The sequence below is a fragment of the Lithobates pipiens genome, unplaced genomic scaffold (genome assembly GCF_037356315.1).
Source record: "Lithobates pipiens isolate NorthernLeopardFrog02 unplaced genomic scaffold, aLitPip1_a1.2 Scaffold_18, whole genome shotgun sequence".
Lineage (NCBI taxonomy): Eukaryota > Metazoa > Chordata > Amphibia > Anura > Ranidae > Lithobates > Lithobates pipiens.
Genome location: NW_027507758.1, coordinates 254330733 through 254347011, shown reverse-complemented (window position 1 = coordinate 254347011; position 16279 = coordinate 254330733). Strand labels below are relative to the sequence as shown.

The following is a 16279-nucleotide window of genomic DNA, read 5'->3' as shown; positions in this document are numbered from 1 at the left end:
CCATATTAACCTATTAGACCCCTTTAACACTACTGGACCAGTTGGTTCTACCTGTCAGTTTTTCAGGATGACCCAATTGGAACCTCCAGTAACCTTTATGGAGCAGCAGGTGTAAATGGACATGTGTGCATTTATACCTACTGACATCCGATCCTATCTGCTAAAAACAAACAAGTAGGGTTCCCCTAGGCCAGTGGACTCCAAACTGTGGCCAAGGGTCAGGTTGTGTCCCTTTGCTTGTCTTTAACCGACCCTTGATACGATGATACTATTACACCCACTTTCACCAACAATGAGGCATAATTCCTACCACTGACACAAAATAATGAGGCACTATTCTTCCCCTAATATCAAAGTTGGGGCAATGTTTACTCCCACTGATGTCTGGACAATATCTAGCCTCACTCGTCACAGTCCGGGCCTCCTAAAGTCCGAAAGACAGTAAACTGGCCCTGTGTTAAGAAACTTTGGAGACCCATGGATCGAATGGCAGTTGGGTGTAAATGGACAGGCAGTCTGCCCCATGTGGAAGGGGGCCTTACTGAGTTCAGATATTTGCATGTATTCTGATGTTTTGGAATAAATAATGCTCCATATTGTCAAATCCAGTGAAGAGATTCTGTACACACAAAAATGGAAATACTAAAACTGGGTACACACTGTCAATGCCAGCGGGCTAAACAAAAGAAGACAGATTCCTGCATCCATACAAGCGATGTGGATGCAAAAATCCCCTGCTGGGACATTTTATTTTGACAGTGGGGAGACTCTGCTGTCAGAATCGACTGATCAGTGCTGAAGTTAATCGTCTGCAAACTGCTGATCGAACAGGGTTTTCCAGGTTCTAAAGATCAGCTTCTGTTAACCCAGGAGGGCTACGCACACAAACTGAAAATTGCCCTGTTCCTGAACTGTCTAAATTTCAATCTGTGCGCACCCTGCTTTAAGTATGTTCAAAGAACTTCAGGATAACCTCTATTTACCAGGCATTAAAACTTTGGCTACTGATGCAAACAAGTCATAGCCCGAGTAAGGCATATATATGCACACGGTTTTTCATAGACAGGGAATAATCCAGAAAACTTGATTAATAAATATAAGACAATGTACCTGATCCATTTTATTGACTGCTACTGCAAGCTGAGTTACACCAAGAGAGCGGACCAGCAGTGCATGCTCACGTGTCTGTCCACCAGCTTCGAAGCCTGCTTCAAATTCCCCACGGCTGGCATCTACAACCAAAGCGGCTACATCAGCCTAAAAGACAGGAAATAGTCTATACACAAAAGAAACATTATGGAAAAAGCAGGTTTATATGGAATAGTACTAACCTAGCAATACAAGAGAGTGACTACATGCAAACTGACAAAAAATAAAGAGAACTTATTTTTAAATTGCCCATTAATCAAAATGACAAAAAATGACAATGATAGAAAACAGAAACATGGCTTTTCAAAGTAGAAGTCTAACAAGTTTTTGCTTTTAGTTTTAAAAATAGTATTGAACAGTTAAAACTTCTACCAGGTTTAAAAAAAAAATGTTACACTTCTAAGCAAATAAATGTAGACTACATCTCTGATAATAAAAACAGACAGAACTCACTTGAGCAGCACCTGTAATCATATTTGGAATAAAATCCTTGTGCCCCGGAGCATCCATTAAAGTAATAACTTTGGACTTTGTTTCAAATTTGGTCATGCCTACATCCATAGTCACTCCTCTACAATAAGGAAATAAACAGCTGGATTATGTACATTGAACAGCAGAAAAAAATATAAAATTCAAACGACAATGAATGCTGTTTAGGAGATACAGTATTTATAATCAGGGATTAGCTTCATACCCCAATAAACAAAACCAGAAATATGCAAATGTATTCCCACAAACTGGTGAGAGTTGCCTATAAGTTTTAGACGTTTTTAAATAACCAGCTATTTATGACAAGCCACTAATCTCAGAAAAATATACCTTTGCCTCTCTTCGCCCGTCTCATCAAGCACCCAAGCATACGCAAAAGAAGCTTTTCCTGCTTTCTTGGACTCTTGCTCATATTTGTGCATGGTTCGTTTGTTCACATGTCCCAAGAGATATAATAGATGACCCATAAGCGTGCTTTTCCCAGCATCAACATGGCCTGATTACAAAAGGCAAAAAGGATTAAAAAAATTTATTTTCTCTTGTACAGTAGAAGCTAAAATTCACACACCAATGAATGTTTATTCTTAAGTCCTGTTCATTTTCCCATTAGGAATCTTTTATTTTTTTAGCCATTTAGATGGATTTTTTTCAATAGAGTTTTTAAGCATATGTAGCATGTGCCTCGTGTCTATAACTGGCTAATGGAAACCAGTCATAATAAAAACACTGAAGCCACCACTGCTAACCTCTTCTGTTTAAAGTGCTAGTTGCCTAGTTTTCCTGTTGAGCTGCTTGCATCCAATACAAATACTTATGGATCTGGAACCAAGAAAGCAAATATGTAGTTCGGACTGCTCTGACTTTCTTGACCTGGGTCAGTAACTCCAAAGCCAGAGAATACCAGGCAATCAGTATTTTCAACAAAGGCAGCGCCACTACTTTAAAAAAAGTCTTTAAGTACCGTATTTATCGGCGTATAACACGCACTTTTTCCCCCTTAATATGGGGGAAAGTCGTGGGTGCGTGTTATACTGAGCGGGACTGCGAGCCAAGCCAAGCCGAATACACATTACAGTCGGCTCGGTCTTTTTCGGCAGCGCTCGCTCCAGAAACAGCAGGGAGGCGGGACTACGAGCGGAGCCGAGCAGACGGCTCGGTCTTTTCCGGCGGCGCTCGCTCGGTCTGTCTCGGCGGCGGGATATTTAAACATGGGCAAGGCTGCAAACGGCGCTGGGCAAGCTGGAAATGACACTGGCAAGCTGCAAATGACACTCTGCAAGGCTGCAAACAGCGCTGGGCAAGCTGCAAATGATGCTGGGCAAGCTGCAAATGACACTGATCATTCTGCAATGATGGACAAGGCTGCAGATGCACACTGATGAGGCTGCATTGACGGCATTTAAATGTAAGTTTTTTTTTCCTTAAACTTCCCTCCTAAACTTGGGGTGCGTGTTATACGCCGGTGCGTATTATACCCCGATAAATACGGTAAACAACAAAATACACGGTTAAAGACCAAGCTTATGTAAATAAAAAAATGAAACATGAAACATAAATAAAGCAAGCACAAGGGAAATTACTTACCTTCAGTGTGATGTGCCACTTGTACTGCTCCTTTAGTAGAAATCCTCCTTTTCCGATGTCCACCCCCTGCCCCGTCCACTTTCGGTGCAGTGGGGAAATTTTTAGAACTAAGGCCCCTTTCACACGGGGTGGACTCTGGCTGCAATCTGATTGCTCAGCAGGTGATCTGTCTGCCGATCCATGCTGAGCAGGCAGATAACAGGTCTGTGCCCGCTCCACTTACGTAAACGTTTAAACCCGCCACTCCATAGGAGGAGAATGTTTTCATTTTTAAATTGCGTATACTGTAAAATCAATATACATTATCTTCAGACTGAAAAATAATTTTGACACTTAAAACAGAAGTAAACCCATCCATTACACAGTTTGATTTCCGGCATGTGCTGGAAATGTAACACTACCATTGGTTGTGCTCTTAACCAAACTGTCAAGCCATCCAATGGCTGGTGTCTAAACTGATCACATGTGCAGCATCATGGCAGTTGTAGATTAAACAGAGACAAAGATGGCAGCTTTCTCGGCTGAAAACAAAGGGGGGGTTAGTTACACTTTAAGGTTTAACTGAAGGTAACCTTTTATTGTGCATTTTATCATCATATGTCTAGGTTTGTGACAGGTTTATAGTAAAGAAAAATATTTAAACCAGCCATTCCCATCCAGAGTTTCATGGAACCCTAGGGTTCCCCCAGATGTTTGTAGGGGTTTACTTGAGCTATTGCTAACGGACCTCTTATTTGATAGTGCCTGTCTAGGTCCAGAGCCAAAGCCCCTTGGCAGAGCCAGCTATAGGATACCAATGAGTTTTTTGGTTGCAAAAGTTGAATTCTGAACATTACTTTAAGGGCATTCTTCCTACTGACTACCAATTTAGGAGGCAATTGTCCCACTGACCCCCAATGAATTGGTTTTGCCAGGGGTTCCCTGAGACCTGAAGATTTCAAGGGTTCTTCTGGGGTTGGGAAATGCTGATTTAAACACATTTTAACAATGCAGCAATGAATATGGACTTTTGAAAGAAAACAAAACAACGTCTTAAGAATAACACTAACTCAGAACTTCTACAGGTGTAGAAGAAAGAAAAATGCTTACACATTACCTATTACAACAAGGTTTAGCAGCTGTTTTCCTCCTTGTCTCTTTTCTAGCTCTTCTTTAACATTAATTTTCTGCTTGGATTTTCCAGAACTTTTTATTATAGATATAGCATTAAGTTCATCAGAGCCCTGTGATGTGTTTATTTGTGCGGGTAATGGAACGGTGCTTTCAGATTCCTCCATAATGTCATCCATAGGCTGGCCTTTTGCAGACAAAGGAACACTCTGCCCATTTACCTCAGATGCCGCGCTATAATATGTAGAGAGAACAAATTTGATCATAAAATCTTTTGTTGTTTTTTTAACCTCATTCACACTGACACTGTCAAACCTGTGTTTATGTGTATTTAGAGGACTTTTCCAAATGCATTTAATGTATGTAATTACTTTTCAATGGTGCCATTCACACTCAGTTTAACTGTTCTAGTGTTTAGACATTATAAATATTTCTAAACACAGCTAAACCTGCTTTAACGCAGGAGCATCTAAAAAGCAGGAAAAAGTGATCTGGGAGGCAAAAAAAATGTTTATATTTCTCAGATAACTTCTCCAACAGTTAGAAAAGCTAAACGCAGAGTGTCAGTGTGATTGAAGCCTTACAGTAAAACTGCATTTATTGCAATGAAATGTCCAATTATCAAAACTCGTGTTAGTTGAAATACCTTATACAAACTGGGCATTAAGACCGTATGCATGAGACTCTAGTAACATGTTACACGCATATTTGGATTATAACATGGAGCCTGTCCACATTTTAAGGAATAAGTTCACCTTTAGTAACATGCTACACCCATATTTAGGTTGTAACGTCATACTGTGCACCTTTCCCCGCATTGAGCGGTTTACTTTGCAAGGGAATTTTCCCTTAGCTTAGAAAAGGTGATAAAAATTCCCATTGCACAGAATACCCAATCACACACAAGAAAGAAAAAAGGATTTTTGCTTGCAAATGGTTGGCTGGTGAAAGGCAGCAGAACCTCATCTCTTTCACTAAGCTAAGGGAAAATCCCCTGCAAAATGAACAACCAACTTGCCTTTAGTAAAGCAGCCCCAATGAGCCCTCAATACTTTACATGAAGTCTAGTACATAGAGCAGCGGATAAAATTTACAGAAATATTTAAAAAGGTTTCACTCTTCAGAACCAAAGATGTTTGAAATAAAGTTCTGATAATGTGAAAGATTTTAGCAAACAAAGAAAAAAAAAAAAAAAAGGAAGATCTGGGAAATAACAAGAAAATAGAAGTCTACACAAAGCTACAGAGTTCAACAAAAAAAAGTTTCACACACCTCTTTAAACTGGGCTTTACCAAAGTAAAAGACAAGGGTAAAAGAGATGAAGAGTCTGCAAACAGCTCTGAGAAATTGCTGAGGCTTTAACGGCCACTGAGCCTTACGTAAAGAAACAAAACCCCAAATGTTTGAAGAATTGGACACAGATATTAGTCATCTTTGCACTTGCTACCTACAGTGTCTATCTGAAGGCTCATTCTCTAGGCTGTATTTAAAAACACATTTGACTCAATTCTCTCCACCTGTTCAAATCTAGTACATAAGTTTATTGTTCATCAGCAGTAATTCTCATATCCTGTTCCTGATAATAACTATATGATGTTGTTTAAATAAAAATAAATGGAGGGAAAGAGAAATCTATGACAAATGACTAATCAATACAATTTAGTAAAAACTGTTTCACTGTCATTAGTTTACCACAAATTGTGTTTAAGGACTTTCACAGTTCTCTTTAAATTAAGGAGTTAGGTACTTTTGCTGCATAAAGCACAATGTAATACATAACACACCTTACAACCTTGATAAGGCTTTTCCACTTTCACATAGGAAGGCAGCTCTAAAGCCTTATACACACGATCAGATTTTCGGACATCCGTTTGTCTGTTTTTTTGTTGCGTGCTAGTCTCATGTCGAAAGTGAAGAGGTTACTCACCATACGAAAATTCTCGTATGACAAAGTTCAACTTCGGAAGTGATGTCATGTGTTGAATTGTTTTGTATGTATTCTTTGGTTTCTGAGCATGCGTAGTCTTGCTTTTACGTTTTTTTGGGACGAAAAACCAGATTAAACGAAAATCGGACATTGTGTTTACATCCGACAAAAATTGCATAGTCTGTACATCCAGCTTTTGTCGTGCAATAAAAAGGAATCAAAATCAGCTGTCGAAAGCACCATACTAACAATCCAAAAATAAGCAGATTGTTCGTCAGACAAAATTTTACTTCCGATTTTTGTATCGGATTCATTAAAGAAGTGTTCACTCAAAATAATTATGTGACTATTCACTTCAATTATCTATTTATGGCAAACCTCTGTACTGGGTATTTACACTAAATGGGTATTCGCTTTTCACATGGCTGGATAATTGTAGTGAATAATCACACTTTTTTGAATGAGGATTCCCAACTCCTTTAACCACTTCAGCCCCAGAATGTTTTACCCCCTTCCTGACCAGAGCATTTAATACAATTTGGCGCTGGGGCGCTTTAACTGGTAATTGCGCGGTTATGCAATGCTGTACCCAAATGAAATTTTGCATCCTTTTTCCTGACAAATAGAGCTTTCTTTTGGTGCTATTTGATCACCTCTGCAGTTTATTTTTTGTGACAATTATGAAAAAAAAATATATTTTTTACTTTTTGCAATAATAAATATCACCAAAATATTTAAAAAAATTCTTCATCAGTTTAGGCCAATATATATTATTCTACATATTCTAACAATAAGCATCTATTGATTGCTTTGCGCAAAAGTTATACTATGGGAAAGATTTAAGCATTTTTATTATAATTATTTTTTTTTTTTACAGTAATGGCAGTAATCTGCGATTTTTAGCGGTATTGCGGCGGACAGATCGGACGCTTTTGACACATTTTTGTGACCATTGACATACAGCGATCAGTGCTATAAAAATGCACTTAATTACTGTGTAAATTACACTGGTAGGGAAGGGGTTAACACTAGGGGGCGATCAAGGGGTTAAATGTGTGTTCTAACTGTATGGGGATAGGACTGAGTAAGAGAGGAGACATATTGCTGTTCCTACATACTAGGAACAAACGACATGTCTCCTCTCCTCTGACAGCACAGGGATTTGTGGGTTTACAAATCCTTGTGCTGGCGCTCGTGCACACGATCGCCGGTCACACGCATTCTGTCCCCCATGATGCAGCAGGCGCACGCCCTCTGGTGGCTCTTAAAGGGACCCCATACCTGTACAGGGTTTTGCACAAGCGGGCTATTCTGCCCCCTGTATATAGAAGTGAGTCAGTCGGAAACCGGTTGCTAACTCAGCCCAAGTATTAGTAAACATTGTAGATCATATGCTATGTGTGAATAATTTACCCTTACATGTTTCAAAGCTATAAAATGGATTTCTACAAAATTTCTGTATAATACAGTGCATCCATAAAGTATTCACAGCGCTTCACCTTTTTCACATTTTGTTATGTTACAGTCTTATTCCAAAATTGATTAAATTCAATACTTTCCTCAAAATTCTACAAACAATACCCCATAATGACAACGTGAAAAAAGTTTTTTTTTTAAATCTTTTCAAAATTATTAAAAATAAAAAAGATCACATGCAAATAAATAGTCACAGCCTTTGCCATGACACTCAAAATTGGGCTCAGGTGCATCCTGTTTTCGCTGATCATCCTTGAGCTGTTTCTACAACTTGGAGTCCACATGTGGGCAATTCAGTTGATTGGACATGGTTTGGAAAGGCATACACCTGTCTATACAAGATCCCACAGTTAACAGTACATATCGGAGTACAAACCAAGCCATGAAGTCCAAGAAATTGTCTGGAGACCTCCGAGACAGGATTATATTGAGGCACAGATCTGGGGAAGGGTACAGAAAATTTTCTGCAGCATTCAAGGTCCCAATGAGCACAGTGGCCTCCATCATCCATAAATGGAATTAGTTTGGACCCACCAGAACTCTTCCAAGAGAGGGCCAAACAGAGCAATCGGGGGAGAAGAGCATTAGTCAGTGAGGTGACCAAGAACCTGATAGTCACTCTTACAGGGCAACCATCTCTGCAGGACTCTCAGTCTATGAGATATAAAATTCTGTGGTCTGATGAAACAAATATTGAAATCAATGGCCTCAATGGCAAGTATCATGTCTGGAGAAAACCAAGCATTGCTCATCATCTGGCCAATACCATCCCTACATTGAAGCATCGTGGTGGCAGCATCATGCTGTTAGGATGTTTTTCAGTGACAGGAACTGAGAGACTAGTCAGGATCGAGGGAAAGATGAATGCAGCAATGTACAGAGAACATCCTTTATAAAAAAAAAAACTACTCCAAAGCACTCTGGGCCTCAGACTGGGGGAAAGGTTCATCTTTAAACACAGACAACGATCTTAAGTACACAGCCAAGATAACAAAGGAGTGGCTACAGGACAACTCTACGAATGTCCTTGAGTGGAGAGATCTGAAAATGCTTGTGCACCGACACTCCCCATCCAACCTGATGGCGTTTGAGAGGTCTTGCAACGAAGAATAGGAAAAACTGCACAAAAATAGGTGTGCCAAAATTGTAGTATCATACTCAAAAAGACTTGAGGCTGTAATTGGTGCCAAATGTCCTTCAACAAAACAAAAGCTGTGAATACTTATGTACATGTGATTTTCGTTGTTTTTTTATCTTTGATAAATTTGCAAAGATTTCAAACAACGTTTTTTTGCGTTGTCTACGGTTTTGTAGAATTTTGAGGAGAATAATGAATTTAATCCATTTTGGAATAAGGCTATAACATAACAATGTGGAAAAAGGGAATCGCTGTGAATACTTTCCGGATGCACTGTATAACCCGTATGGAAAATAAGTTTTTATAAATACATTTTTGAAGGAAAAATGCTTGATTTCAAAATCAGTACTGTCCGTTTCTCTCCTCTTATTCTCTGCATAAGTGTTCCCCAAGGCTCTATCCTTGGGCAACTTCTATGTTCCATCTACATGTCCTCCCTGGGCCAGTTGATAACCTCCCATGATGTCCAATACCACCTCTATGACGAAGACTTCCTCACACATCACTAACTTATCATTTGACCTACCTGCATGGATGCTGCACAACATCCTCAAATTCTTTTTTGACCCATATCCAATCCCTTCCCAAATTTTGCCGCCTTCATCTCTGCAACAATTTCAAAATTAGCCTCTTCTTAACAACTGACACCACAACGCTTCTGATTCACTCCCTTATCTCTCATCTCACTTGTTGCAACTCCCTCCTTGTTGGTCCACCTTCAGACTCTCATGAATACTGCTGCCAGACTTAACCTTTCAATAAATAAACATTGTGGTGGATGTATACTGCTTAATGTTTCTAGTGTTGTTCATAATTTGCGCTGACAGTTAATGATGTCAGTGCACATTGATACCCATTGCCTCCTTTGTAGTTTAGGTGCCTTTGAACTCAGAGGGAGGCTCTGGGAGTAGTGCAGAGAGTGGGAGGTGAAGGAGGGGACTTCCAATGTCAGTGCTGATCACAGACTGTGGGAGGGAGCAGGGGGCTCGAGCACATGGCTGATGAGTCTGTGTAAGGCAGCAGTTTGATGCAGAGTAACGGGGGGGGGGGGGGGGGTCTGGTTGGCAGAGAGTAACAGCATTGTGTGTGTAGGGCATGTAAAATTCATGTTAGTACTCCGTGGGATTCAAAATTGTGAGCTTAGTGGTCTGAGGTCTGAAAGGTTGGCATCCACGGTGTACCCTCCTATCAAGAGTCTACAAATAAATAAAAAATGGTGGCAGATCCTCTCAGTTTTGAGTATTGGCATCTTTTGCCACCCACCACACTTAGTAACACATATGCTCACATCATACTATCATTTATGGACACCTTAAGCACTTTATCAAAACATATGCATCATTATTTTTTCATGTAGTAGCACTAAAGTTGTATCAATACTATTTTACAATACTGTAATTTGTAAATCATAAGTACAGAGCAACAACATACCTTGGAATATTAAATCCCATTTTCTGTTTCTTTCCAGAGACAGTCATCTTGGCAATTTTAGGGACAATTTCATTCTGTGCCTCTATAGAAGTTAAGTCACATGACCTGCCTTAAAAAAAAAAAAAAAAATTAAAAAGTATCTTTAGAGGAAAAATAAATAAAACCAATAAGGCAAATAACTGAAAAACATGTCCTTCCATGTTAGTTATACACCCAAAACACAAACTATATTGATGGTCACTTTAACAGAAAACCCACTCTCGATATTTCAAGATGTTTGCTCTCCACTAGAATTCAGTCCTGTGAATCAAGACTCAGATGACCCCATCTTTGCAAACTACCAGTAAGTGAGATTTGTTAGGCAAGTCTTTTTCTTAAATTTAGTAATTTACTTACCCGCCCCACATGTAGCTGGATTTGCTTGGAGTAATTCCACCTAAAGCCAAAAATCCAAGAGAGGCTCTGCCCAACTTAAAACCTGAATTCTACACAAAAAATCATGTTCACCTACTGCCATTCCTTTTTATTGCCGCCAAACAAAATCTTGCTAAAGCATGCAGTCATCAACCCCCACAACTGGCCGTGTGAAGCAGTAAATAAATCCCCTTAGTTAGAAAATGTCAGTGGTCCTCAAACTGTCTCTGAGTTTAAATGCATCTGGAGACTCTGGGGGTTATTAAAACTGGAGCATGCAAATCTGGTGCACCTCTGCATGGAAACCAATCAGCTTCCAGGTTTTACTGCCAAAGCTTAACTGAGCAAGCTGCAGTTAGAAGCTGATTGGCTACCATGCACATCTGCACCAGATTCGAAGTGCACCATTTTTAGTAAATCCCCCCCTCTGGATCGATCATTACATCCCATTCCACCTGACTCATCATTGGGCCTTTGATGAAATTTTTACTAACCTAAAAGATATGGCAGTAGGGATCAACTCCCCTCCCAACTAAAAATGTTTTAGAACACTCTAACTCCCTTCCTTTCTCTATTCTTCTACTCTGGTTCCTTACTTTCACGTTCGGACTACCTTACACAGGAAGCAGTAATCATTAAGGCTTACCTTTCTTCCCTGTTTTTTGACTCCCTTAGGGAATATTGCAATTCCATTCACTGATAATTGAAACCATCGAAATGTCCCATCTCAAAATACAATTTAATAATCTATGAATGTTTTGCTTTTGGAGGAGAGTGATTTTATAACAATTCTGGAACAATGTTCAATAAGAAGCCTTGAATTTTGTATAGTTTTATACTGTACTGTATGTTCAAAGCATTCAATAAAAACTCTATGATTTTAGTATAGACTAGAACTGTACTGTAGGGGCAGACTCTTAATTGCTGATACATTTTCAGTCGTATATATGCTAGTTGAGATTTTAACCACAGCTGGTTTTTAGGTTAGAGACTTAAGCGTTAATAATTTCTTTTGAACCACAAACAGGGCGAGGCTCTTGCCACACATCCTTCATCTTTTTTCTTCTGTCTGGCCACAGTTACATTCTGCAGCAAAAGAGCGTGTGAAGTAAAAGTGTACACGGGTACTCTGCTCCTCTGAATAGACAACGACTACATGCACTTATATAAAGGTGTATAATATAGTATTGGAAAAGCAAACCTGCTGAGTAAAATGAAGGCGACCAAGGCTACGTGCTTTTAAAAGCATTATAGAATATTTTGAATTTATGTTTAGCACTAATACAAAAGCTCTTTAGTCAAGTAAATATGAATATTTTACATTTACCACTTGCAGTCAACAAGTGAATGCTAGGAGCAATAGCATAATACAAGCAGGGCTGGATTTACCTTGGGGCACAGTAGGTTTCTATAAAAACGAATAGCCTATTTAACAACAGTAGAAGATGATTTTTGTAGAAAAAAAAAAAAAAAAGAGATCCTATCAGAGAAGTTTTGCTCACTCCAACCACCGTGGTCAGGTCAGTCCCCATGAAAAAAGTGGTAAGAAAGAAAAATAGGTAAATGGAAACTAATATGAGGGGTACAATATAAAAGTGCTTTGCAAAAAATGTATTTAGCATGCTCCACTAGGAAAAAAGTAATAAGAAAAAGGAAAAGCAATAGGAACTGACCTGACCACGGTGGTGAGATAGTTTACCATAATTATAGCATTTCAGATATAGATTTTAGTCCATCACTATATTGACCTCAACCTGGTCACTCTATGCCGTCTACTTGCCAGCTTGCTTCATCCACAGCTCCTGGGCAAGACAGAACCAGAGATGCCTCTCCATGGTATCTGCTATTTGGCGATAGCTCGTTCCTGTCCCATTATGGATTTACTGAGTATAATTACGTAAATATGTAATGAGGATTGAGCTCTATATAATTTATTCATGTATAGTTCCCCATGTGGGCACACATTTTATCATTACATGCTTTAATGACATGGTCTCTCCACAGATGTCTTTATCAGTTTGGATCATATTAACTCCTGAAGAAGTGAACATTGTTTCACAAAATGCATTGAGATGAATATCAGTGCCTGTTTATCTTTTTGCTATGAAAAAAGCACATCTTCATGTTGAGTGTATACCAATGTTCACATATTATACTTTTTTAAATGTGTGGTTATATGTATTTTGTACTCTGTTTTTAATTGTGATATGGAATAATATAATATGGTATAATTTTATGGTATGGCATAATGGCACGACTCTTAACCACTTGCCGACCTCCTCAAGCAGATATACTGCGGCAGAGTGACACGTGCAGGCAAAGTAACGTATGGGTACGTTACTTGCCTCCCGCGGGCAGGGGGCGCATCGCGCTACCCCCAGTGCCCAAGGCGGTAGGCCTCTTTTCAGGAGCAATCTGTGCTGAGGGGGAGGCCACTGATTCATGGCCACCCCCTCGTGATCGCTCCCAGCGAATGGAATGCTTCCTCTGCTTCTGAACTGTAAACAGAAGCAGAGGAAGGGATTTCATCCCTCCTCGTGTCGGTCTTTTCATTCTGGCGCAGAGGAGAGAAGACATCAAGTAGGTCTGTACCAACGCTACATTAACAGTAGAACACACAGGCACACTTTTCACCCCCCCCCCCCCCCCCATCACCCACCCCCCTGCACCCCCTGTCAGTGTGACACCACTTTTTTTTTTTTTTTACCGATTACTGCATTGGTGTCATTTATGACTGTTATAACTGGTAGGGTAGTTAGTGGTAGGCCCCTTTAGGTCTAGAGTACCCCCCTAACCAAGGTTTAACCCCTTGATCACCCCCCGTCGCCAGTGTCACTAAGCAATCTTTTTTCTGATCGCCATATTAGTGTCACAGGTGAAGCTAGTTAGGTAGGTAAGTATTTAGGTTCGCCGTCAGCTTTTTATAGCGTCAGGTACCCCCATATACTACCTAGTAAAGGTTTTAACCCTCTGATTGCCCCCTAGTTAACCCTTTCACCAGTGATCACCATATAACTGTTACGGGTGACGCTGGTTAATTTGTTTCTTATAGTGTCAGGGCACCCGCCGTTTATTACCTAATAAAGGTTTAACCCCCTGATCATCCGACAGGTGATATAAGTTAGGTTTTTAGGTCTGATAGGTTCTGCATTGCCCCAAGCAGCGTCAGGTTAGTGCCAGTACCGCTAACAACCACACACGCAGCATACACCTCCCTTGGTGGTATAGTATCTGAACGGATCAATATCTGATCTGATCAGATCTATACTAGCATCCCCAGCAGTTTAGTGTTTCCAAAAACACAGTGTTAGCAGGATTAGCCCAGATACCGGCTAGCACCTGCGTTTTGCACCTCCGCCCAGCCCACCCAAGTGCAGTATCGATCACTGTCACTTACAAAACACTAAACACACATAACTGCAGTGTTTGCAGAGTCAGGCCTGATCCCTGTGATCTCAAACAGATTTTTGATACAGTCGCTAACAGTCAGGAGCTTTTTTACCTGTGATACTCACTAGTGTACCACTAAATTTAGAGCCCAAAATGGCAAATCGAAGGTACACTAGTGAAGAGGCCTATGCATTTCTGAGCATGACGGATAGTGAAGAAGTCGTCACTGATCTGTCACATTCAGGCTCAGAATACGATCCTGTAGACAGCAGCTCCATGACAGATAGCTCTGACGACAGTTGTGGTCCCTGCCAAGGTCAGGCGTACCAGACCCCGATTATCTTCTGTTGTTGAGGTGCAAGAACCACAGCTCCCTCGTATGGAGCAGAGAAGTACTAGTGCCGCTCATCCTTCTGGTGAACTGGCAAGCACCAGCAGCTTAGTACACCCTGGTTGTAGTCAAACCAGCACTGCAGTATCACGTGGTGATGTGGCGAGTCCCATAAGTACAGTTCAAGCTGGTGAGGTGGCAAGCACAAGTAGTGTCCCACTGCCACCAAGAAGAAGACAAACACAGGCCCGTTTTACCCTTCCTGCTGCATTTGCCAAAACTAATTGGGAACCCATCACTTCTGCAGCACCTGTACTTCCGCCATTCACTGGCCAAGTCGGCATTCAGGTGGAAACAGGTTGATTTTATGTCACTTAAATTTTGTATTTGCTGATCTATTGTGGACCAAAGCAATTTGTATGCTGGTCAACACATCGCCACTATTCCCCAGTCCTCCACTGACAGAGATTGGAAACCAATTACGGTTTCTGAATTTAAGCTCTTTCTGGGCCTATCCCTCCTCATGGGCATAACTAAAAAGTAAGTTGCAGTCATATTGGTACACTGACCCAATTTACCATATGCCCGTGTTCTCTGCCTCCATGACCAGGGCGTGATACGAGCAGATTTTGCGGTTCATGCATTTCAACAACAATGAACTGTCGTCCTCGTGGAGACCCTGGATACGATCGGCTCTACAAAATTCCACCCCTCATAAACCACTTCAACCAACATTTTGCAGACTTGTTTACTCCTCATCAAGTTGTCTGCATTGATGAGTCCCCGATTAAGTTTTCTGGCCACTTGTCATTCAAACAGAACCTTCCCAGCATGCCAGATATGGGGTCAAGATGTAAAAGCTCTGTGACAGGACCACAGGCTATACATGTAGTTTTATGGTTTACGAGGGCAAAGATAGTCACATAGAGCCGACAAAATACCCTGACTACATAGGAAACGCTGGCAAAATTGTGTGGGACTTGGTGTCACCCTAATTCTGAAAGGGGTACCACTTGTACATGGACAATTATTACACGAGCGTGCCACTTTTTAGTCACTTGTTTGATCAACAGATTGGAGCATGTGGCACCGTGCGATCTAATCGCCTGGGCTTTCACCAGCGGCTTGTAGATTCATGTCTTAGGCTGGGGGAGAGAGCCTGCTTGAAGTGTAATAACTTGCTCACTATGAAGTGGAGGGATAATAAGAATGTTTTTGTTCTTACCTCCCTTCATGCAGACACGACGGTCCAATTTACTATGGCGACTGGTGTTGTGGAGAAACCCTTGTGTCCACAAATATAACCTTAACATGGTAGGGATGGACCTCAACGACCAGTTGCTGGCGCCGTACCTAGTTGCCCGTAAGGGCAGACGCTGGTACAAGAAAGTGTCCGTTTATTTCAATTGGCTTTGCTGAACGCTCATGTGCTATACAGAGCTTCAGGACGGACTGTATCCTTCATTAAATTCCAGGAAGAGATCGTCAGAGCCCTTCTGTTTCCAGACGGTGCTCCACCTCACCATCCCCAACCAAATGCAGTAAGCCGGCTGCATGAGAGGCATGTTCCTTATATCCTGCCGAGTACCCCTACCCAACGAGCCTCCCAAAGAAGATGTTGTGTCTGCAGCAAGTGCGGATATAGGCGTGACACCCACTACTATTTTCCCTCCTGTCCTGACAATCCTAGTCTTTGTATTGGTGAATGGTTTGAACGCTACCATACACTAGTTGAGTATTAGCATAGGGTACAGAACTGCACAGACTAGGCACACTTTCACAGGGTCTCCCAAGATGCCATCACATTTTGAGAGACCCGAACCTCGAACCGGAATGTTGC

General features: G+C 40.9%; 1 protein-coding gene across 1 annotated transcript in view; it reads right to left on the bottom strand.

Moving 5' to 3' along the window:
• HBS1L (HBS1 like translational GTPase) overlaps positions 1–16279 on the bottom strand; it is a 186402-nt gene that overhangs the window by 47821 nt on the left and 122302 nt on the right. The window contains exons 5-9 of the mRNA XM_077486814.1: positions 10305–10413; positions 4319–4566; positions 1969–2134; positions 1603–1720; positions 1111–1257 (exon numbers count right to left, since the gene is read on the bottom strand). Coding sequence (XP_077342940.1) covers positions 1111–1257; positions 1603–1720; positions 1969–2134; positions 4319–4566; positions 10305–10413 — 788 coding nt within the window. The remainder of the gene's footprint in view (positions 1–1110; positions 1258–1602; positions 1721–1968; positions 2135–4318; positions 4567–10304; positions 10414–16279) is intronic.